Source organism: Epinephelus moara, chromosome 23 (genome assembly GCF_006386435.1).
Source record: "Epinephelus moara isolate mb chromosome 23, YSFRI_EMoa_1.0, whole genome shotgun sequence".
Classification (NCBI taxonomy): domain Eukaryota; kingdom Metazoa; phylum Chordata; class Actinopteri; order Perciformes; family Serranidae; genus Epinephelus; species Epinephelus moara.
This window is the reverse complement of record NC_065528.1, coordinates 11,508,626-11,532,791: the sequence shown is the minus strand read 5'-3', so window position 1 is coordinate 11,532,791 and position 24,166 is coordinate 11,508,626. Positions and strand designations below refer to the sequence as shown.

General features: G+C 41.3%; 3 protein-coding genes across 4 annotated transcripts; 2 read left to right on the top strand and 1 right to left on the bottom strand.

Moving 5' to 3' along the window:
- Window positions 1-16: 16 nt before the first annotated feature.
- On the top strand, window positions 17-1,613 carry LOC126384833 (small lysine-rich protein 1). The gene is made up of 3 exons (XM_050036159.1): window positions 17-133; window positions 283-333; window positions 641-1,613. The coding sequence occupies exons 2-3, from the start codon at window positions 331-333 to the stop codon at window positions 899-901; spliced, it is 264 nt and encodes an 87-aa protein (XP_049892116.1). The 5' UTR covers window positions 17-133; window positions 283-330; the 3' UTR covers window positions 902-1,613.
- stmp1 (short transmembrane mitochondrial protein 1) lies at window positions 1,154-3,371 on the bottom strand. Its single transcript, XM_050036160.1, has 3 exons — window positions 3,201-3,371; window positions 2,872-2,925; window positions 1,154-1,738 (listed from the first exon to the last, which is right to left on the bottom strand). The coding sequence occupies exons 1-3, from the start codon at window positions 3,213-3,215 to the stop codon at window positions 1,667-1,669; spliced, it is 141 nt and encodes a 46-aa protein (XP_049892117.1). The 5' UTR covers window positions 3,216-3,371; the 3' UTR covers window positions 1,154-1,666.
- A 108-nt stretch (window positions 3,372-3,479) lies between these two features.
- Window positions 3,480-24,094, top strand: LOC126384971 (dynamin-1-like protein). 2 transcript variants are annotated; one of them, XM_050036441.1, is made up of 19 exons: window positions 3,480-3,702; window positions 4,183-4,324; window positions 4,886-4,932; window positions 5,017-5,088; window positions 9,717-9,803; window positions 10,185-10,347; window positions 11,747-11,867; window positions 12,292-12,423; window positions 14,079-14,285; window positions 14,500-14,620; window positions 14,810-14,965; window positions 15,062-15,151; window positions 15,766-15,858; window positions 17,523-17,576; window positions 17,897-17,977; window positions 20,827-20,958; window positions 21,050-21,159; window positions 22,913-23,072; window positions 23,163-24,094. In XM_050036441.1, exons 1-19 carry the CDS (start codon window positions 3,601-3,603, stop codon window positions 23,217-23,219), a joined length of 2,127 nt encoding a protein of 708 aa, XP_049892398.1. In that variant the 5' UTR covers window positions 3,480-3,600; the 3' UTR covers window positions 23,220-24,094. The 2 variants fall into 2 exon arrangements, with proteins under 2 accessions (XP_049892398.1, XP_049892399.1); XM_050036442.1 differs by lacking the exon at window positions 17,897-17,977.
- The last annotated feature ends 72 nt before the right edge of the window (window positions 24,095-24,166 follow it).

Below are 24,166 nucleotides of genomic sequence, written 5' to 3'. Positions count from 1 at the left end.
GGAGAGGCCAGCCCCTTCATTCATGAGCGAGTCTGAACTGTTTCTACGACAACAGGACATAAACAGATGGGGTATCACTGTCCCGGCTGAAGCCATTCAGTTGCCACTTACGACAGTGCCAAGTCCAGAACTGGTAAGATATACTTCTATATTTTTAATTTGTGTGGTTGTGTTTTGAGAAAGCACTTTGTGTATTACGTAGACATTAAATTATCTTGTTTATCTGACAAATACTGTTCTACTGTTAATTATAGCATTCTGTGCATGCATCTCATTTTACAGATGGACAAATAATCTCTCATATTGGAAGTGACCTTGACATCTTTGACCATGGTAAAGTATACGTAACATTAAAGCTACAGTAGGTGACTTTTATTTTAACAAAAGAATCGCTTTTTGCCACTGATTGGCTGTTTTTGTTCATGTGTGGTAATGCCATTAGAAGCAATACTAGATTTTTCCATAGATTATGTCTCCCATACTACTGTCAGGAAGAAGTGAGTTTAAGCAAATATGAAAAAGTGTATTTTTTATAAAAGTTAACTGTAGCGTCGATAGACCATCATGATTATCTGGTCCAATCAATTTTGTCTAAGTAGAAGAACCTAAATGGTCTAAACCCCTTGCGTTTTCTTCAAAGCCCATCAAAATCAAGAAATCAAGGTCCCAAAGTTCTCGGCCCGCCAAGAAGACTGGGAGTCCAAAAACACCCAAAAAGAAGTCCTCTAGTGCCAAATCCACCAAGACAGAGGTGGACATCCTCAGCCCAGCAGCCATGGAGAACGTCTACTACATTTCCCACAATGCAGTGGACTGTCTGGAGTTCAGAGGCTTTGGGTGGCCACATTCAAACAAGAAGAAGAAAAAGAAGAAGGGAACAAAACGGAAGAAGAAAAAGTAAATTATACAATTTATTTTTGCCAAACCAAAGTGAATTTTTCCTTTTTTCTGGTAATGAGTTACATTTAAATGTTTTGCAAATGGCGCCATCTTATGGACACAATTGAAATTACACAACCTAAGTATATCAAGTTTTGACTGCTGGAGTGCAATGCAGCAAATATGGGTCTCTTTCTTTGTTTCTTCCACAAATTCATACAGGAGCTCAAAACTGTAAAGCTTAACTTCATTCATGAGGCACAGACTTTCAAAATCATGAACAGCAATTTTATTGTAAACTGAATGATTCAGAGGTGTTTGCACTAATGTCAAAAAATTTGGCAGTTATTGATACATTTGAATGTTGTGAAGGAAACTTCAAACTCTGCAATAAAACAAAAGAGCAACTATATTCACTTCAAAGAACATAATATGCACCTAATATGGAGATAATGAATATAAAGTTAAAACACCACAGTGCATCCTTGTAAAGGCCAGCCAACAGTGCCATGATACTGGACTTAAAGTGATCCCACCACTCAGTTATAATATTCTTTAAATCCAGTCTTTGCACAATTTCTCTTATAAAAATAGGCTACATTGAGAACATGCCTATAAAACTAAGGGAGGAAACAAATACTGCTCCAGGCACTGTAAATATTTTCATTTATATTTTACATTTTCAATCCTTTTCTCAAATGTACACTCATTGTACCATAACCCTGTAAAATAAATAGTTTGTCTCCAGAGTGCATCTCTTCTTGTTCACGACATGGTCCCACTTGGCTCACTCTGGGGGCTTCTTCTTCGCTTCAACATCTTTCTTAAAGTCTTCAAGTTTTTTGGCTATGTTGGGAACCTAGAAAGGAAAAATCAGTACTGTCAGTGCAATCTGATGCACACATACAGTTACCAGTTTATTAGGTACACCTTAAAAATACTGCAGTCTGGTAAAAGTTCTGTAATAAGTCCTATTTCTACACAAAGGTTATAATGGTCGGTTTATGATGCAACTTCAACTTTAAAAATGTATTTCATTATACTGAGAGGTGTTTCTAATAATAAATCTAATGTGTATATTCACACTGATCAGCCACAACATTAAAACTACTGTCAGATGAAGTGACTAACACTGATTATCTTGTTACAATGTAACGCTCTGCTGGGAAACCTTTCATGTGGATGCCACTTGACATGCACCACCCACCCAAACACTGTTACAGACTAAGTATCCCCCCTCATGCCAATGTAACTCCCTAATAGCAGTGGCCCCCCAGCAGGACAATGCACAATGCTATGCTGCAAAAACTGTTCAGGAAAGGCTCGAGGAATGTGACAAAGACCTCACGGTGTCCACCTGGCCTCCATATTCCCCAGATAGATCACCTTCTGATCGAGCATCTTTGGGACACAGCGGTACCAGTGGTACCACCGATCCACGGTGGGGACCTCGGATCAGAATGAGCTCTGACCTGTTAAGGCATGGACACAGGACCATTTGGGGGTCCTGTGATATCTGGCACCGGGGCATTGATGGTGAATCCGTTGAGTCCTGTGGGTTGTGAGGTGGGGTACCAGCACATCCCACAGATGCTCGATCAGATTGGGATCTGGGGACTTTGGAGGTCGATGCTTTGAGCTCTTTGTCACCTTCCTCGGGGCCATTCCTGAACACTTTTTGCTGTGTGGCATGATGCATTATCCTGCTGGCATGGGGGTCACTGCCATTGAGGAGTACCTTCCCATTATAACCTTCATGAAGGTGGTATTTACTGCAGTACAGTTGTATTTGACTGAATTAGTTATAACAATGTGCACCAAAAAAATGGCAACATCTGTCATTGCTCCTGCTTCGACTGTCCGGACAGCCTCAGTTCCTCCGGCGAAGGCGCGGTACAGATGGATAACTTCAATTGATTCGTCATGAAAAGTAGACAACTTCACTTTACTCATTGATTTTAAATTGTGAACGTTTATAAATAACAAACTTACATCATAGTTTTGAGCCAGGTACATCCCGACAACATTCCCCAAGGTAAAGCCAGCCTGGAAGACAAACAGGACATGTCATTTAAGGCCAAAATGTCTGACTTAATGTTACATTAGCATCACCTAAGTTTCACATAAACTATCATTTCAGTGACTTTAACGAGGTGACATGTTTAACCGCTAGCTATATCGTGGCTCAGCTTTGTGTACACACGTTAAAGTAAACATTTCAAGAGTTTTGACAAGTTATGCTAACACGTTAACATTAGCTAGGCTAGTTTCGCATCCTACTAAACGTCGATGTCATGCATGATAACGTAGGTTAAACTCACCAGAAACTGTAGCATGGTGGAATAATGAAGAATTGGTAACAGTAGTGTAATGTACTGACTTAAAGTCCGGCGGTAAGTTGAAGGTTAGCGAGCGGAAGTCAACCAATCTACTCGGTTAACACATAGGGCTAACGAAGCTCGCCCGTCATCAACAATGCCTTTGCGCATGCGCGGGAAATATTCACTATCGCGTTATTTTCGGAGCACAAACACTGTAGTCGTTTCCTCAGCCTGAGATGTAGCTGCTCCCTATAGGAAGACTACAATTCCCAGCACAACACGAAACCTACCGTTCAGCCAGTGGGTGTTGTTGCAATGGTGGTGTCGGTGGGACATTGAATGACTTTGGCCCCATCACGAAATTAGCTCGGTTTATTAATTTTATTTGTAACCGGCGAGCATGGAGGCTCTTATCCCCGTCATTAACAAGCTCCAAGATGTCTTCAACACAGTGGGAGCGGATATCATTCAGCTGCCGCAGATAGCGGTGGTGGGGACTCAGGTAAAATGCTCCCGGTGCATTTGGGCTGTCAAGCTAGCTAGATAACCGCGCTTTACCGCAATGCATGCACAGTTAAAGATAGCATTGACAGAAGAAATGTCGCAATATGTAGAGTAATACATATCCAGATAATAAAATAAATTGAGGCTACATTGAGGTAGCTCTGCTAAAACACACTGCTGGTTGAGCTGGACTGCTTCAAACCTCATTTCCAAGGTCTGCACTGGCTGTGGCAGTCAAATCTATTTTGACCATCTTCAATCAGTGCTATTTTAAGATCCTCATCCACACATTCACGTCTGTTAGCCAAAACCAGGTCAGTGCTCGAGGCAAAGACAGGTGCCATTAGCTCTGTTGGCTGTAGCCCTGATCCAGTAAGGTGCCAGATCAAGGCTGTGCTGGACCTGGTGTGTCACATCAGAAAGTAGATGGTTAATCCATCATCTAACTCATGTCTCTGTCTGTGTTTTGTGTCTCCAGAGCAGTGGGAAGAGCTCAGTGCTGGAGGCCCTGGTGGGCAGGGACCTGCTGCCCCGTGGGACTGGTATCGTAACCAGGCGACCTCTCATCCTTCAGTTGGTCCATGTAGATCCTGGAGATGCAAGGAAAAATGATGATGGTGGTAAGCACCGAAATCCCTCAGATGTCAGCTGTGTCTCAGACCAAGAGCCTCAATAATTTTCCCACTCTAATCTTTGGATTTTGCCTCAATCATTTGTATGTTGTGTCTGTGTTCTTGCATTGAAATCACCTTTTTTTTTTTTTTTTTAGGACAGGCCTATAGTTTTATGTGTCCAGTGTATGAAGTCATATTTTGCTGGTGCTCAGTAGACACCTCCAGTTTTAAATTTCTGTCTCTGTCACTGTGTTTCCAATCATTTGCAGATGCCAGGGAGTGAAAAGGCACTGTGCCTTCTCACAGGTGCATTGTTCAGGTGTCTTCACATTCAGTTACTTGGATTAGCTTCTTAGTTGTGTCCTCTCCTCCTCAAAGCCACACCTGTACTGTAATTCCAGCTACCTCGTTCACCACACCAATAACTGTCGTCAGGCGTCGATGCTCCTGTTAGCCGTGTTTCCTTAGCCTCAGTAGTTGAGGTTGTAATAGTGAAAACTTGTGTTTTGCGTCTTTGAGGGTGCTATGCCACAACTGTAACCCAAACTGTTTTATTATGTTTCTCAGGTAGAGAAGGTGAAGAGTGGGGCAAGTTTCTGCACACAAAAAATCAGGTTTGAAGTTTGTGATACAAAATATTTTATTTGTTCTCTGGACCTTTGCTTGTCTTTATATTAAATTTTTTTTTCTTTCTGCAGATCTTCACAGACTTTGAAGAAATCAGGCAAGAAATCGAAAATGAAACGGAGCGTATATCGGGGAATAATAAGGTGAGACATGGATGTAGGGTGGAGGGGTTTACATCTATGCTGTTAAATTAGGAACTCAAAAATGTTTGGAACTAAACCGCAGGTAGCGCTACTGATGGGCATCAGATCTTTGATAAATCATGTCCAGTGTTAAATTCAGTTGGCTTTAATGCTCATTAAGAGATGCAGAGCGAAGTCAGGTAATGACATATAGAATGACATTAGTTATGTTTAAGACAAAACATAGGGAAAAAAATACATTAATCGTCACGGACCTTGTGCACAGCACAGACAATGTTTTAGGTGCGTGGAAGAGACAGAAGCATTTGGTTTGTTGACTAGAACGGGGTGTGGAAGTAATAGAAAACCTCAAATAACAAGAACATATTCAAAACCATGTATCCACAGTGAACACAAATGGAAACACTTTAGTTTTGCTTTTTCACAGGTTTAAGTTAAAGATCTAAAACTTTTTTATGCACACAAAAGACATCTTTCTCTCAAATTTTGGTCACAAATTTGTTAAAATCCATGTTAGTGAGCACTTCTCTTTTTCCAAGATAATCCGTCCACCTGACAGGTGTGGCATATCAAGATGCTGATTAAACAGCATCTTTACCACACAGGTGTGCCTTGGGATGGTCACAATAAAAAACCACTCTTAAATGTGCAACAATACAGAAATGTACTATTTTGGTCACAGATACCTCAAAGATCAGACAGTATCTGGTGTGCCACCATTTGTCTCAAGCAGTGTGACACATCTCCTTCACATAGAGTTCATCAGGTTGTTGATTGGAGCATGTGGAATGTTAGCCCTCTTCTCTTTAAAGGCGGTGAGAAGATGATGCGTATTGGCAGGAATTGGAACTCAATGTCGCACACGTGAATCTAGAGCATCCCAAACATGCTCAGTAGGGACATATCTGGTGATCATGCAGGCCATCAAAGAACTGTGATATTTTCAGCTTCCAGGAATTATGTACAGATCCTTGCAAAATGGGGCCGTGCATTATCATGCTGCAACATGAGATTATGGCAGTGGATGAATGGTACTTCAGTGAGCATCAGGAACTCGCCACAGTATCTGTGTCCTTTCAGATTGCCATCAATAAAAAGCACCTGTGCTTATTGTCTTTAGCTTATACCAGCCCATACCATAACACCATCTAAGGTGAGCAGTTGCCTCTGCAAGCTGGTTAAGATGACAAACCATAGTCAGGTCAGGTCAAGACCCTGGGGAGGACGATGAGAATGCATATGAGCTGACAGTTTGTGCAGATATTCTGATGATCTTGCAGGCAAAGATGCTGAATGTGAAAGTCCTGAGCTGGTGTGTTTACACGTGGTCTGCAGTTGTGAGGGCAGATGGATGTACTGAGACAGCTTATGGTAGTAAATGAACATTCAGTTCATGGGCAACAGCTCTGGTGGACATTTCTGCAGTCAGGTGGATGGATTATCTTGGAAAAAAAGAAGTACTCACTAAAAAGGATTTGAACAAACTTGTGAGCAAAATTTGAAAAAAGCAGTCTCTTGTGTGCATGAAAGAGTCATATCTTTAACTGAAACCTTTGAAAAATGGGAGCAAAAACAAAAGTGTTGTGTTAAACTTTTGTTCAGTGTAAATAAACAACAAAACTTTAAGGCAGACTCATCCTAACTACTGTTGCTGCAAACTATGGGAGGTTTATACATGAGAAATGTGTTCCTTCTTTCTTTTGCCTGTTAAAACTAGGTGCACATTCTGGGCTAGCTGCAGGCGAACCAAGGATTAGTGACGAACACATAATGTGTACAGAGAATTAAAATGATCCAGACACAATGAGATCAAAGCATACATAACTTTTTTCCCCTCCCCAAATCTGAGAATGTGAGTTAAGGCTTGACTTTGGATTTCGCCCCGAGCTGAGGAGGCTTATACAGTATGTTTATCAAAGTTACGACCACGGTGGAAAATCGCACCAGCATTTTTTGGCATGTTGCTCTGGGCTACGGTGGCCCGAAGGGTTTGGAGATGCTTCTAGAAAGCTGAAAGGAGGGCAAATAGAGAAAAGACTTGTTCTTAGTTAGCTTTGTAAAACTTTGGGTTATTTACTTTACCATGGTTCTCTGGTACACCTCATCAGAAGTGTTAGTAATTACAGAGACCCTTCCCCTATAAATTAAAGCTATACTATAAAATTCAAACTTAAACCCCTCCTCCCTACGCTGCCTGAAGGTACATGGCAAGCTGCTATTGTAGGAATTTGTTGTAGTGGAAAATGCCGATACTTTAGCAGGCTAACTAAGCTAACCACCTGCACTTACCTGTCCAAATGAAAACAGGCGAACTGCATGTCGCTCTTCATCCTTTCCTTCAGTGCTTGCCAGTCAAAGTGAAAGCCAACCCCAGATTCATTCTTATTTTGAAACAAGCTGTGTTGCTTGCCGGTTGCTTCACTATATTAGCTTTTTGTTGGCACTGTGTCCACGATTTTAGCATCTTCCTACTTGTGTGTTGGTCCTACCCAGGCCCCCAGAAACACAGCTCAGCCATGCTTCCAATTTTTCCCAGTGGCCCTTTTGGTATTGCAACAGAAAAATCCCCTGCGGCCCAAAAAGCATTTTCCCCCTAGACCTCCATTGTAAATGAGACATCTGTAAAAGTGTTGACAAGACACCTCAAACTGCAAACAAGGTCAATTATGACCTTTTCTGTTAAGAATTTTTGATCCATGGAGGTTTTATACTTGTAAAACTTTACTTGAGTTGTCGGTGAAGATTCTCAGTCATCCAGGTCATGGTGATCGTAAGTGCTATATCGTAGGCAACTGGACTTGCTTGCGTTTCTTGAAGATGTTTCGCCTCTCATCCAAGAAGCTTCTTCAGTCCTAAATGACTGGTACAAAGTTGCAGGCTATAAACCCTGTGTGGGTGGGAACCATTGCAGAGTTGTAGGGGTCACGTGAGCTCTTAGTTTCAGAGTCGTTAAGGTCACAATGTGAGTCGTTGACGCACCTGGCCACCATGTGAGTCGTTAGGGTCAGGTGGGACCAGCAAGAGGTTCCTGGTTCAAACCCGGTTGGGGGAGCCCTTCTGTGTGGAGTTTACATGTTCTCCCAGTGTCAGTGTGGGTTTTCTTCGGCTTCCTCCAACAGTCCAAAGACATGCAGGTTAATTGTTGACTCTAAATTGTCCGTAGGTGTGAATGTGAGCGTGAATGGTTGTCTGTCTCTATGTGTCAGCCCTGTGATAGTCTGGTGACCTGTCCAGGGTGTACCCTGCCTCTCACCCAGTGTCAGCTGGGATAGGCTTCAGCGTCCAGTGTCCAGATTTGATTATGCAACTACTATCAGATTGCTACCTTTTTATTAAGTCCTGACCGTACCTATGGTCTGAGGACAGAGTGTCTGCAAGTAAATACACCACCACAAACTTCTAGTGTGTCATAAGTGATGATTGAAAGGGATTACTGCTGTATGAGTCTATACATTGTTTTTAAGAACCTTCAAGCTTACACTGAAAACCTCTTCTCACCACTAGCAAGAGTTTCAGCCCCCATCTCAGCTGTCTCTCAGGGACCCAGCTTAACAAGCACAAACCTGGTCACTGGGCACTTTTTTTGCTGCTCCATTAGAACTGCTCTGTCAAAAGTAGTGTTACCCCCAAAGGGAGCTGCAGTACTCTCAGACAGCAATACCTCCTCAAGTATAAGCTAACGCTGACCACTTCCCCAAGCCAGAGATACAGAGCGGTGATACTCCCACTATGTTAGCTTCTTATCTGGAGGTTGCAACATTCCCAGAAGGCTCCTGACCTCTCTTAGCTGCGCTAGGCAACCCATATCAGACAGCTATCCACACACTTTGGGCTTTTTATGCAGTGGAGTTACAGTTGAGTCATGAAGCTAAGCATCCATTTCTCTAAAAAAAAAAATCAATCTTTGGAAAACCCAGAAGGTCGTTCAACAAAAGTTAGGGCTCTATTGAAGGTATTTTCAGAATTCTCAAAGACTCCTCTGACCATACAAAAATCTTCTCTATACTCACTGCATGATAAAAATGATTCTTAAGGATATACTGTGCAGGAGTTTCCTAAAAGGAGTGTGTAGACGCACTAAGAAGCATGCAGTGTTCTTATCTGCAGAGACTCTGCCCTCTGCCTGTATTTTCCTCTTACTTTGCTGTGATGGTGATGTCCCTGGTCTCAGTGCGCAGGTGAGATTGGGACAGGTGCCAGACCATAAGCAGCACACATCCAAGAGGAAGCTATAGAAATCACAGACACAGCGCCAAAAAATACCTTTCTTTTTTTTTTTTAAAGATTTATTTTATGTTTTACCTTTAATATACAGGACAGACTGTCTGGGTTTTTCAAAGATTGCTGGGTATTTATTTTTAAGAGGACAGCATGCTCAGCTCTGTGGCTTAAATGTAACGCTAGTTCGTAACAGGGGCTAAAGTGGACACCCAGCAGTGTCAGAAACGGCACCACGAGAGATGAAATAGTACTTATAATGTTATCATCATCAGAACTGACAGCCAGAATGAAAAAAAGATTTCTATTCTGCCAAAAAGCATTTCTTTAGACATAATTCGAACATGTTCTTTGGAAGAGTGCTGAGCTGTTTAATACATCACGTCTGTTCTTGTCTTGTCCCTCTGCAGGGGATCAGCGATGATCCCATTCATCTGAAGATATTTTCTCCTCACGTTGTCAACCTCACGCTGGTGGATCTGCCTGGAATCACCAAGGTAATTCATGCTATACTTGCCACTGCTCGAGATGAGGCTGTGATCATCTCGTACCCCCGGGGAAATCTGTTATACAACACCTCCTGTTTTAAGAGTAAATAAAAAAAGATATGAGTGGTCATTGGTGTTCATTTCCCCATCTGGTTGATGCTTTTGTGTGTTTGATATCCGCAGACTGCAGGGAATTCGTACCTCAGTCTTGACGCTGCTAAACCGTGTGCTGTCAAAGCCCAAGTGTACGCAGGATTTGATTCGGGCCTCATTAGTTCCTCGCCTGTGGTCGAACATGTGTTAATTTGAGAAATCCCCTCGCTGTAGTTTAAAATAAATCAAACTGAGATCTACTTTGTCTTTTCTTTTAATTGGTATTGTCCCCTCCAGGTGCCTGTGGGTGATCAGCCTAAGGACATCGAGGTTCAGATAAAGGATCTAATCCTGAAGCACATCTCCAACCCCAACTGCATCATCCTGGCTGTCACCGCGGCGAACACAGACATGGCCACCTCGGAGGCCCTCAAGTTGGCCCGGGAGGTTGACCCTGACGGTAAGAGAAACTTTAAATGGACTTTAAATGGATGACTCGGCGCTGAGACAAGTGTGAGGAGACTATTCGTCAGAGTTGAACTGAGATTTTATATCAGGCTGTGTCAGGGCTTCATGAAAAAAAAAAAAAACGAGGACAACGAAGGCAACGTTGAGGTTTTCAGTAGAGGTGCATCATCTTGCAAACATGGAAAGAATTTGGATGGGTATGTTTAATTACATTTTTTTTATTGTTTTCATTACCCCAAAGCAGAAAGGAGGAGGATTCAAAGTGCCGTGTGGGAGCCAGGATGCCATCCCTGACATATATTTTGGGAATGTCCAGTAATACGATATTTCTAGTCAGTTGCACAAAACATTGGAGGGCATATTTTAATGTGAAAATACCTTTCCATTTCTGCACTTTTATTTGAGGAAAAGTTGGCTTTCACTCAGGGCACTTCAACAAATATTAATTTGGTGTTCTGATGTCTACTTGAAAAAATAATTCAGGTACTGCAACATATTTGCTAAGTTATGGTCAAAATGAGTTTCTTATGTACAACAGTCACACTTTATATGGCACGCTTGGCACTCTTAAGTAATCAGACATACAGTTTACTGCCCAAAGGTGGTCACAAATTCCACGAGAATCAGGCCGACGCTGGGACTGATTCCATCTTCCCAGCATCAGCAAAGCCCTGATTTTTGTTTATGGTTCTAAAGATCATCTTGCCAGATTTTGTTGTGTTTATGTCTGTTTTCATTAGTTTATAATCACCTTGCATTAGAATGAGCTGTTTTTTTATCTACATAGGGAGTGCATTCTCTTCCACAAAGTCCACCACATTGCTCTACAGTAGCCCGGAATGGACAAATCACACACTGTCTCTAGATGGGGCCATTGCGTTTTTGTGTTTTTGCATCGATCATCATAGTTCTCAAAGTTTTGGTTCTGCTACGTCACTGCTAGATGCCACTAAATCCTACTCACTAGACCTTTTAGGGAAAGATTGCTTGATCTTCTAACCCTTTTTTTAACCTTAGATAACTGCTGGATTGTCTCCGGACATGTCCTTGTACATCTGTATATGTGTAGTTATTGAAAATTGTATAGGATGCATCTTGTTTTTTTAAAGGCTAATGATAAGGGAAGAGTTTCAAGACATGCATTTTATTAGTTTCAGTCTTGTAATGCTGACTGTGACTGCAACAGGCTATTGCCTCGTTGTTAGTGAACTGTTCTAATCTGTCCTCTAAATAAAGAATTTTTCCTGAAAGGAAAGCATAACCCAAAACCATTATCACAACCTCATTTAAAAAATGTACATGAACCTTTAATTAGCTGACATTTCATCATTAATTGTGACAGAAACACTTAAAGAATGTGAATGTGTTTGTGAACGAACGTGACTCACCAGGCAGGAGGACGCTGGCTGTGGTGACCAAACTGGACCTGATGGACGCCGGCACCGACGCTATGGACGTCCTGATGGGCCGAGTCATTCCTGTCAAGCTGGGCCTCATTGGAGTCGTCAACAGGTCTGTGAGACTACATTTACTGTTCTGAATACACTATAAAATAATCCATCACTCATAATAGAGATAAGTGTGTAATGACAGATAGAGTTGAGTGTACTTTAATACATATTTAATGCTGGTATATGGATATCTGATGTCTGTGATTACAGTGATAAAGGAATACATTGTGAGATGCTGTAACATTATAAAACATGATGAAAACTACCTGCTTTAATTTCATTATCATTAAATTCAGTTTAGTGAACGTTAGTAACTACTGTATGCATAAAAACAAATAGAGTATCATGATACAGTGCATTAGTTAGCATAAGATATGACATTTTAATACATATGAATTTGACTTCTGTATATCCTGTCATCCATTTTTAATTCCCTTTATTGCTTAGGACTAATTGCTGGTGTATGATTGTATTTAAATATTTAGGAGCCAGCTGGACATCAACAATAAAAAGTCAGTGGCTGATGCTATTCGAGACGAACATGCTTTCCTGCAGAAGAAATATCCGTCTCTCGCCAACAGAAATGGAACCAAATACCTGGCCAGAACCCTCAACAGGTAAACCTGATTAGAAACATTATCATTACACACGTGTGCATGTGTACAAAGAATAAAATACGACACAGATATTAAGGTGTGGATGTAACATTTTATGAGGACATATTAAAGGGATAGTTTTGATTTTTTGAAGTAGATGTCAGCAGGCACGCCCCCAGTTTGGAGAAGCAGGCAGGAGTACTGCCACAGAAGTAAAGCAATGTACTGCTGTGGACGGGGGCAGCAACAAAATATATTTTAGCTACCCTAAGAAAAATCAATATCAGGTTATGTGTATGCTGTAGGCATTTTGCCTTTAATGGACAGGACAGCCAGGTGTGAAGGGGGGAGAGAGGGGATGACATGCAGCGAAGGGCCACAAGCTGGACTCGAACCAGGGACGCTGCGTCACAGCGTGCACCGATGCCCCCAGGTTATGATAGATTTAACAATTATGTACCAATAGTAGGTGGAGAGGAATGATCTGGCCAAAACAGCACACACACAGATTCCATTCACAAACAGTCAGAATCCCAACTCTCAAAACCAGAAATCTCACAAGTCCCTTGCAACCAAACATGATTTTGGAGTAAACAAGGATGGCGGATGATAGGGAGGAAGAACTAGCTGTTAGTTACTGCTCTACTTTTTTACAGAAAATTTACAAAGAAAAAGGAAAGATATATGGAGAAAGTGTTGTTGCATATCGGATATCAGCAAAAAATCAGCGCGAGCTGGAGGTGAGTTGAATCCCCTTTGATATTGCATCAAAACTCTTCGAGACCCTCAGGACAGCTGGCGATCCTTGGGTTCCCCGCTCACAACAGGATATCGGAGCATTGAACTGATTTAATATTTGCGATGTGAAATGGGTGCAGCCAGGATGGATTTCAGAGATGATTGGTGCATATAAAGGACACTATTAATGTTCCTCACACTACAGGAACATTGAGCAAGATGATTTTTAGAACGTGGTGCGTACCCGGCATTAGTTTGTTTGGCATATTATGTCCAAACTAACCCTTAAACTATATTATATCATACTACACTTCCTCAGGATGCTGAGGAGGCCCAACCTCTCGGCAAAATTACTTAAGTCATTCTACCACTGTTCAGTGTTAGAACATATTATGGCCTGGTATAGGAACTGTTCGGCGGCAGACAGGGCAGCTCTCCAGAGGGTGGTCAACACAGCAAAAAAAATTATTGGACTCCCCCTGTCCGCCCTAGAAGACATCTACAGGTTTCACTGTCACAGCAGAGCCTGCAGGATTGTTAAAGACAGCTCTCACCCCTTTCACCACCTGTTCACTCTGCTGCCCTCTGTAAGACGCTACTGGGCTCTAAAATGCCGCACCTGCAGACTGAGGAAGGTGGGTCTGTGAGAGGTATGTGAGTGTGTGTGTTGAGTGTGTCCACAGCAGTACGTTACTTAGCTTCTGTGGCAGTGCTCCAGCCTGCTTCTCCAAACTGGGGGCATGCTGACTGACATCTACTGTATGTAATACACTGACTATGAACAAGGACTTGATACAACACTACCTCTTAAAATACAAACTATCCCTTTAAGTAATGTCAGCATCAGTATTATCAGACAAACTGTCTTTCATTGCCAAACCACAGCTGTGAATATAATTGGACATATCTGCACAAAACCTGAACCCTCTTAATGTCAGGTTACTGATGCATCACATCCGAGACTGCCTCCCTGAGCTCAAGACACGGATCAACGTCCTGGCAGCCCAGTACCAGTCCCTGCTCAGCAGCTACGGCGAGCCCGTGGAAGACCAAAGTGCCACCCTGCTTCAGCTCATCACCAAGTTCGCCACAGAGTACTGCAACACCATCGAGGGCACGGCCAAATACATCGAGACGGCAGAGCTGTGAGTACGGCTGCCTCTCCTCGCCTCAGCCACAGGGTGATGCTGTTGTTCCAGCCCAGTTAAAAATGAGCAAAACAACTGCATTGGTTTCATCATTTAATATGATACAACTTGTAAGTTGAGGCACGCACAGCCTCTGTGAAGGAAGAGCTGACAGGAGAGGAGGCCACAGGGTTCACATCACAGCTAATATCCCCCCGCTGCTGTTTTTCAGGTGCGGTGGAGCCAGAATTTGTTACATATTCCACGAGACTTTTGGCAGAACGTTGGAGTCTGTGGATCCTCTGGGAGGACTCAGCACCATAGACATCCTAACAGCCATCAGGAACGCCACAGTGAGTGCTGCTGCATTATCCCATTAATGTGACATCATTAGGGCCGCTGAAGATTCTGCTGTTATTACTCAGCGAGCAAACAACACAGGCACAACTTCCTTTGTATTCTGTCGCTTCTGTTCCTCACTTAACACACTTTCCTCTGGGTAATAACGACTAACCTGCAGCTCCCTCCTCTGTGTACGTCAGGGCCCGCGTCCGTCCCTGTTCGTGCCCGAGGTTTCCTTTGAGCTGCTGGTGAAGAAGCAGGTGAAGCGCCTGGAGGAGCCCAGTCTGCGCTGCGTGGAGCTGGTCCACGAGGAGATGCAGAGGATCATCCAGCACTGCAGCAACTACAGCACACAGGTAAGCTGCTGAGCTCACTGCTTCACAGGTATTGATCTTTACCTCACACACACGCACACACACCTGCATTCATATTCATAATGTTTTGTCCTGCAGGAGCTGCAGAGATTCCCGAAGCTGCACGAGGCCATTGTGGAAGTGGTCACCTCCCTCCTTAGGAAGAGGCTGCCCATCACCAATGAGATGGTACCGTCACATTTACCTCACTTTGCATTGGTGCTTTAATCACCTGCAGTCATGATCTCTCAGAATGAAGTGTTTAATGAGAAGCTGAATCAGAACTAGAGGCGTCCCTGACTAATAATGTACATCGTCTAATTGATCCATACTCTCATTTGTGACAGACCACGTTATTTATTTCGGTTCCTGGTTACTTTCTGTAGTTCTGAACAGAACGTTTGCCTTTCTCAGAGAGACAGACAGAGAGAGCTTCAAGCTGCAAACAGCTGTTTCTCTGCGCCTTCCACTGCTGATTCTGACAGAACCGTTCATAAGTGAAAAAAATATTTAACACCCTGCCAGCACCATGTTCTTAATAAGTGCTCTGATGAATAAATGTGTACCGAAATAGGCTGTAAATAATGATGTCTTGGGAGAACCCAAGCAATTAAAATTGTAAAAGCAATGTAAAATCAGACTTTCAGCACCCTCGTACAGCCCGAGTGGAAGGATCCTTTGTTCCATAACCACATTTGCTGTTTGATCGTTAGATTGGCGGTCAGATTAGGCTCCTCAGATCGAATAATCGACTATTCTGGGACATGTTTTGTAACTGCAGTCGTCCTCTGCTCCTGTCATAGGTCCATAACTTGGTTGCGATAGAGCTGGCCTACATCAACACCAAACATCCAGACTTTGCAGATGCCTGTGGGGTCATGAATAACAACATCGAGGTACTCAACAAAACACCATGAAATACACTCTTTTTTCCTCTGGCAGAGTAAAGAGAAAAGAGATGCAAACCTGGTGCTGCTTATTTGTAAGATGGGGATTATTTGTCAGTATTTTTTATATATCAAAAGTATTAAATGCCATTTAATCTGAATGAACAGAAGCAAACAGAAGCTGAAATATTTTTAATCTAATAAGCAGCTGAATCTTAAAATTTAACTGCTCACATTGAATTTTAAACACATCTGAAATTAAAGCAATGAAATATTTAACCTTGAAAAATGTTATTTTAAATTAATGTAGGTTAATTTTCCTCCTCTGTACATAATTTAAAGCTGTACAGTTTTGCACACTGCTCTTGCTCAGCTTCACAATTTATTAGTAACACTAATGTTTCAGTCTTCCAGGACCTTTGTCAATAGTGTTTAACACTGTTATATACAGTTTATTATATTCCAATTAATAATACAGGGCATAAGAATGTATGTTGAACATGTCGAATGATTTTCATTCACAAGTTCAACATTTTTTGTAAATAATCTTCCTTTTTTTCCCTTTGTTTTTCCTTGTTCTTTCATTTGTGGGATATGTGACATATGGACACAGGCTGTTTTCAATTATTGAGAAACACACCCACAGCTGATCAATTCCCCCACACCTGTGCACACCTTTGAAATGGGTGGAGCAGTTACTATTTAAGCTCAGTGTTGTAAAAAATGGTGTTGAACACTATTGATGAAGGTCCTGGAGGACTGAAACGTTAGTGTTATTAATAAATTGTGCAGCAGAGCGAGAGCAGTGTGCAGGGTTTTCTGTTCAAAGACTCGAGTGATATCATCCAACGCACCTGCATCTGATGTTCGATTATCTCTCTTCAAACTTAGTTGTACAATTTAAAAAACCTGATTTATTTATTGTTTTTTGTGGTTCATAAAATCAAACGCCAAATGGATTAAAAACATTGTATTCAAGTTGCTTAAGTTTGGTCATTTTCAGATCTAAAAATTCAAATCAAGAAAATGAATAAAGTTAAGAAATCAAGAACGTGAGTGAGGGATTTTTAATTTATTTATTTTTTCAAATTTGAATTTTTCATTTATATTTTGGTTTTAAAATTTATTTTTGTTTTTTTTATTTTTTTAATCTAATTTGAGCAACCATTTTAATCCTTTTGATTTTTAAATTTTTTTTTTTACCTGACTTGAATATTTTGATTAAAAAAATCACGTAATTAAATGTGAACATCTTAAATACAATTTTCCAAAAAGGGGAATTTAAACCACAAAAATTTAGACAGTAAAAGTTTTAGATGCTAGAAAATTTTAGTAGTGGTTAAAGTTCGCATTTCTGTTTCTTATAAGATTCAAATTATTTTGGCCAGTCTTTGCTTCCATAGAAAAATCAAAAACTTTATTTAAGGTAATTATATTTTTAATATTTAGGAAATCATTAGCCTGTAAAAAAGTTGCAGGTGGACTTATATATATTACACACAGAAAATAATTAACACTGTGTTTTTAATGGACGTACATTTCTTTAAGAAGTAGAATAAGATTTTTTATTATTAATTTATTAGTAAATGATCTTCCGTACTTTTCTAGGATGTGTTGAAATTTTAGTCTTTTTAACAAAACCATCACCAGCATGTGTTCCTGTGTGTTTGTAGGAGCAGAGGAGAAACAGGATGAGAGAGCTGCCCGCTGCAGTACCCAGGGACAAGGTAAAAGAAACAGCCTTCTTTAAAATAAAATAGCTCATCTGTTGTAATATGTGGTTGCAGTGTGCAGCGTCCTGAGTATAAAGGGGACTTGTGCAGTGTTAATCACTCATAGCACTACAGGATGAGGATCTGTGAACCGAATGCCTCGGATAGTTTCCATCGAGGAATTTTATCCCACATCTCCTCTCAGAACGTCTCCTCTCCTCCCCTCAAATGACTTTCAGCTGCCAACCTCTTTTCCCCCCGTCTCTCCACATTTCTTCTCAGTGCTTTTTTTTCTTCTCTCTCTCTCTTCATTCCTGCTCTCATATTCCTGCTAGTCTGTTGGCAAAGGCCCGGCTGGCCCAACTGGGGTTTCTGGCGAGCCTTCTGCGTCTGGAGCAGACATGGACGGTGCCAAGGTGGGCACGTACGCAGCTCGCTGGCTGTGTGCAGGGCTGGCTGTGGGGCATGGATGGACGGGTGGATGGATGGATGGATGGATGGATGGATGGATGGATGGATGGATGGATGGATGAATGAGCATGGGCTGCTGGCATGCACTCTGATCTTTGTCTGCTGATGCCATGCTCTTGTTTTGCTCCTCCTCAGCCTGTGCGCACTAACAACTGTTGTGTTTCCCGCAGAGTCTGTGTCCCCAACCTTGGTCCACCTGTCTGACAGAAAATACCTTCCTCTCCCTCTCTTTCCTTTTCCAACCAGGGCAACACTCTGGTTGTCCTGTTTTCTGTACTTAGCTTATAGAAATAATATGATATTGGAAGTTGTGCCACTGTGCATCAGCCTGTTTGTTCTCTAAGCACATATTTTAGGAGAGTGTTTTTTAGGCAAACAATGTCGGTCAGTTGGTCCGTCCAACACTTTGGTCCAGACTGAAATATCTCAACAACCATCACTATAAATGGATCGTCATAAATCTTTGCACATTCGTGTTCTCAAGTTGGACAAAACCTTCTTGCTTTGCTGATCCCTAGACTTTTCCTGTAGCACCACCATGACATCGACATTTGTGGTTTTTGTAAAATATCTCAAAAACAATTGAATGGATTGCGATAAAATTTGGTGCAGCCATTCCTGTTCCCCTCAGGATGAATTTTAATAACTTTGAAAGCCCTCAAAAGGTAACCTTTAGGGGTGGGAGAAAAATCGATACAGCATAGTATCCCGATATTTTTGTGTGGCAATATCGAATCATCACACAGTGCCAAGTATCGATTTTTTTATCATACAAATTATTGATACTACAAACACAATTTAAGCTTTTGGTAGCCTACTAGAATAATATAGCCAATAGCTTTTTCAGTTCACTAGATACATTTTGCTGCTGCAGGAAAATGGCTGAAGAAAGATGAACAGACTGAAAACTTTATCTTATCAGATAAAACAGATGTTGACAAAGTTTTCCTTATTTTATCACAATACTCAGCAACAATATTTTGTTGTGACTGAAATATGGTGATAATATCGTATTGTGGATCCTCTGGCGATTCCCACCCCCAGTAACCTTATCATCCCATGTGTTTGTGTCTAATTGGAGCAAGAATTTTTGAAATCGGTCCAGTGTTGAGCAAGTGGGCTATAGCTGGCACCATCAATTTATGTCCACGAAAAGTGTTTGTTTTTGCCACTGACAGGCTCAGATTGTTATTTTAGATGTCTGACGACATTATGAAAATGGATAGACCTTTTTGTTAAAGGGTCAGATCCTTTTTTTTAACCAGAAACAACCTTGAAATTGCTGTCGCCAAACCCACCAGATCCCATTTAAATTAACAATAATTATATCACCTTACTAAACCAGGGCTGGGTAATATATCAATGAGGGGTGGGAATCACCAGAGGATCCACGATCCGATATTATTGTGATACTTAAATCACAATAAGTCATTATTTTTTAAATATGTTGCGATATGCTGAGTATCGCGATACAATATAGTGCGATATATCACAATTTAGTACCCTTTTTTTTAACTGTAAATGATGACTCTAAAGAAACCTTTGTCATCATCTGTTTTATCTGATGAGATAAAGTTTTCAGTCGGTTCATCTCACTTCAGCCCGTTTTTTTTTTTTTTTGCAGCAAAATGTATCTAATGGACTGAAAAAGCAATTGATTGTATTATTCTAGTAGGCTACCTAATGTTTAATTTGTATTTGTCATACGTATAATTTATATAATTAAAAAAAAAAATCAATACTTGGCACCATGTAACGATACAATATTGCCCCACAAAAATATTGCGATACTATGCTGTATCAAATTTTTATTCCCTCACCTCTAATATTGATACTATATCAACATCATGATATGAGAGTAAATACCAGTGGTCAACCCAACAATATTGTCGCAATATCAGTATCATGGTATTTAGTCAAACATATCGTGATATATGATTTTTCTCCATATTGCCCAACCTTACATAAAACACACAAACAAAACAAAAACTCACAAAAGACATCTTGGTTCGTCTTTCTACTTTTCCAACAATCACCAACTCCATTCAGACAACAAGTGGTTGTGAAAATATGCTAGCTCTATATAAGCTACAATTATTTCTTATTTTAATGGAGTCTGGTCAATTTCAAAAAAATGTTGTTCCCATTAGTTGGGGTCCAGGTTGACAAATACCACTTACCCCTTTAAATGTCATCTACAACCATAAAAGTAAAAGCAATTAATTTGCTGTATTTGGTGTTCAGTGCCAATCAGCAAATGCTAATGATGCTAAACTTGGATGGTTAACAGGTTTAACATTGATCTGCTTTACACCAGCATTTTAGATTGGTCATTGTGAGAATGGAAGCATGTTGATGTTAGCATTTAGCTCAAAGCATCATTGTGAAGTACAGTGTGATGGAGCCGTTAGCATGTCTGTTGACTCAGTGTTGTTTTCAGTGTTCCTGCGCTGGCTATGAAGCTTTGTCTGTAACTGTTGCAATAATAGTTGAGCTCACTTTCTTTCTCTGAGAGCAGTGGGGGGGTGTTTCCAATTTCCTCTCTAAAACAAAGACGTGATTGTGTCAGTGTGCTCGATTTTGAATCTTTAGCTTTAACTTCTAATCTCTTTTTGTGTACCTGCCTATTTGTACTATTGCATATAAACCGATCGAGGTTAAGACGCTACATACCCTAACCCTCCTTTCCCTGTGAACCCCAATGGCGTGAGAAGGTGCTGTTCTGATCATGTGGTGGCCTGGGTGGTGTGATGACAGTTTCATCTTTATTTCTCATGTCTTCCTGGCTCCTCAGGTCCCAGCAGCAGGGCCGCAGGGTGAACAGGACGGCACGGGGAACTGGAGGGGGATGCTGAAGAAAGGAGAGGAAGCCCCCGGGTCAGGACCTGGAAGCCCCCTTAAAGGAGCCGTCAACCTGCTTGATGTGGTAACTGAACCTATCAGCATGCCACTGTATGAAGATTACCCTGCTTTAAAGTGTATTACTGATAAAAACATTGTCTCCTTTTCTCCTCAAGCCTGTGCCAGTTGCCAGGAAGCTGTCGTCACGAGAGCAGCGGGACTGTGAGGTCATCGAACGCCTCATCAAGTCTTACTTCCTCATCGTTCGCAAGAATATCCAAGACAGGTAGGCAAGCTAGCTCCTCTTTGAAGGAGAAGTGTGGTGATTATTTACATTTTTTTTTAATGTTTTTTGTATTGAAAAGACCAAAACCAAAAATGAATTGACACAACTGTGTAGTCAAAGCCTGATGAAGTTTATTCCTCCTGATGCAAAGCAGAAAGAAACGTGGTGGTGGAATTGTGACAGCCAAATTCATTCCATTAACGTTTGAAAAGGAGTTTGTAATACCACATCAGACCACCAGATGGAGTACGGTATGATACAATCCAGGCTCCAGGAATGGAGATGGGCTTTAAAGTCTATTTGACATAGTGGTTGAACTGTGGAATTACAACTTCAGTGTCTGTCATATGATGTCATTGGTCCCAAAAAGACTTTTCCCCATAGACTTACAGTGGGAAAAGGTAAATCAGTGGATACATTTTTTTTTTAATGCCACAACCCTCACACAATGACTTGTTTCACTATTGGGATTTGTTCCATTTGGTTCAATAACATTTTTAAAGTCTATAAGAACCACACAGCAATAATTTTATCCCCATTCAAGTTACCAGAGGGCTAAATTGGAAGTTAGCAGCTCAGCTGGCAAAAGTCTCTAATGTTCCTGCTCTATGGGCCCAACAATGTAGAAGATCAGGGAAATTCATTTCCAGGGAAGTTGAACTTTTTTGGCTCCATGCGCGAATGAATGAAAAATGGCGTTGTCAGTAGGGTTTGAACAGGTTTGTATGCTTTTACCGCCAACGCTGCAAAAGTGAAGTACAGAGTAATCACAAAGAGTCCACTGCAGAGTAGCCACCTTGTGGTAAAATATATTAATGAGGGCTCATTTAGACCTGTTGATAATGTTGATACTCTAATTTAGACTTTCTAGTTTTATTATTATTATATTGGGGCATAAAATGGCCTGAAAATGACAGTAATATAGTTTATTGCAATTCTTTCTAGGACAATATATCATCTACCAAAAGAAGATAAACCCGATGATTAACCCACGTTTCTTTATCATAAATCAGATAACATTACAGATAGCAACTTCATCATCAACAATCTCACCCTGTGATGACAGTGCCTCTGTTTTCATATCTGGCGAGAATTAGCTGGATGGACGTCTGCTGGTAGATTTCAGCCCAAACCTTTCTCACTGAACTGATTGTGCAGTTGTTATCATGCTGTTTTTCTTGGTTTGGCTTTCAAAACAAAACAAAGCTGCTGCAGTAAATACTCACTGCAGCACCAAATGTGTATTAATCCCTGTCTGAAAATAGTCCCCAACAAAAGCAGACTTTACTCCTGACTGAGTAATGTTTGCTAAAAAGTGCAGTGCCAAGCTGCTGTGTTAATGCCAGTAGGAACCAACAGGCTTGGAGCCACAGAGACGATGTTATTAGTTGTAAACCTAAACCTAGCCCCACCATTACAAAACACACCTATTACCATTAACAGCCATCACTGGAAAGAATCCACGTGTACAAGCTGCTTTAATATAATCAATTCCTGTGAGTTGACCTAACTTGATCCACTTTTCCATCCTCGTAAAGTGCATTTTCTCCGTATTGTTGTCCTCTAGAGCTCAGTAGGGACACATTTATTTTATTTACCTCAGCTCACACTTCAGTAGCTCCATACTTGGTAAGGCACGGCCACCTGGTGGGTCAAACTCGAGCCCCACCATCTGGGGACAACACAATCACCAGGCCGTCTTACCTCTTTGTTCTCAACCATCTGTTCGCTCTGTTTCCTGTCTCCCTCGCAGTGTGCCGAAGGCAGTGATGCACTTCCTGGTCAACCATGTGAAGGACAGCCTCCAGAGCGAGCTCGTTGGCCAGCTGTATAAATCTGGCCTCCTCAACGATCTGCTGACTGAATCGGAGGACATGGCCCAGCGGCGCAAGGAGGCTGCCGACATGCTACAGGTAACAGACTCCCACCTTGCAGGGTCAAGTTCACCACGATGAATCGAGGTTCCTCTATCAAGCGTTTCATTGTTTATTTTTTGTCCACAGGCGTTGCAGAAAGCCAGCCAGGTGATTGCTGAGATCAGGGAAACACATCTGTGGTGAAAAATCAACAAAGGGAGCTGAACCTGATCAGTTATCTCCTCATCATGCCTGAAGGACCGACGCTCCACGCACTCATCATGTCCGAACATGACGTTTGGATTAGCAACCATGAAAATGCACTGTTCTGATCCCTGCTCAGTGTGGGTATCATATTAGCTCACAGGCTACCTGGAAGATATCTAAGTTAACCATTTATTTAAAATGCTTGGTGTTGTAGAGTACATGCACTGCCTCTGATAGCTAATGTAAGATTTTAGAAACTGCAGTTGCCACCCACGGCTCTTGGAGGAGAGTGCAGCCAAAGGCAAAGTACTCTTCATTTCTGACAGACTGTGGTTAACCAGTATGGAAATGGACTTTTGTGTGAAGTGGAAATGAAAGTTTTGATGCCATTTTGGCAGCTCCACAAAGCATTGTGTTTTGGCTCCAGGTTATAAAAAAAAAAATCAAAAACATTATTCATCTCCTCATCTGCAGCCGTTTGATTTAGGAGTAGCTGTCATGTGTCAGAAACCATGGAACCTCAGAAGTCATAGAGTAACAATGCAGCAGGGATTGGGTCATAACATGTAAATACAGGAAGTGATCCTGACCTGCAAATGTTAGTCATCTCACCTGTGTACATACGGCACCACTTTACTTTTTGCACTGATGTCACCACACTGTACTGTATAGAAAGTCCATCACACTGCATTGCCATCAGAACCTTTATTTATTAATGTGTTATTTAAATGTGTGGATAATGTCGAGCACTATTGGTAAGTCATTTTATTACGTTTACATATCGCTGCCTACGTGTGAAATTTATGGTGCACTGTGGTTCTCTGTGTACGGTTCCCAGAAGAATAAATAGAGGTATTTTATTGCCAGTTAAATGATTTGGATTCATTTGCTTTTAAGTCGTTAAACTAACGAGTGTGGGGATGGTAGGAAGTAAGATAAAAATA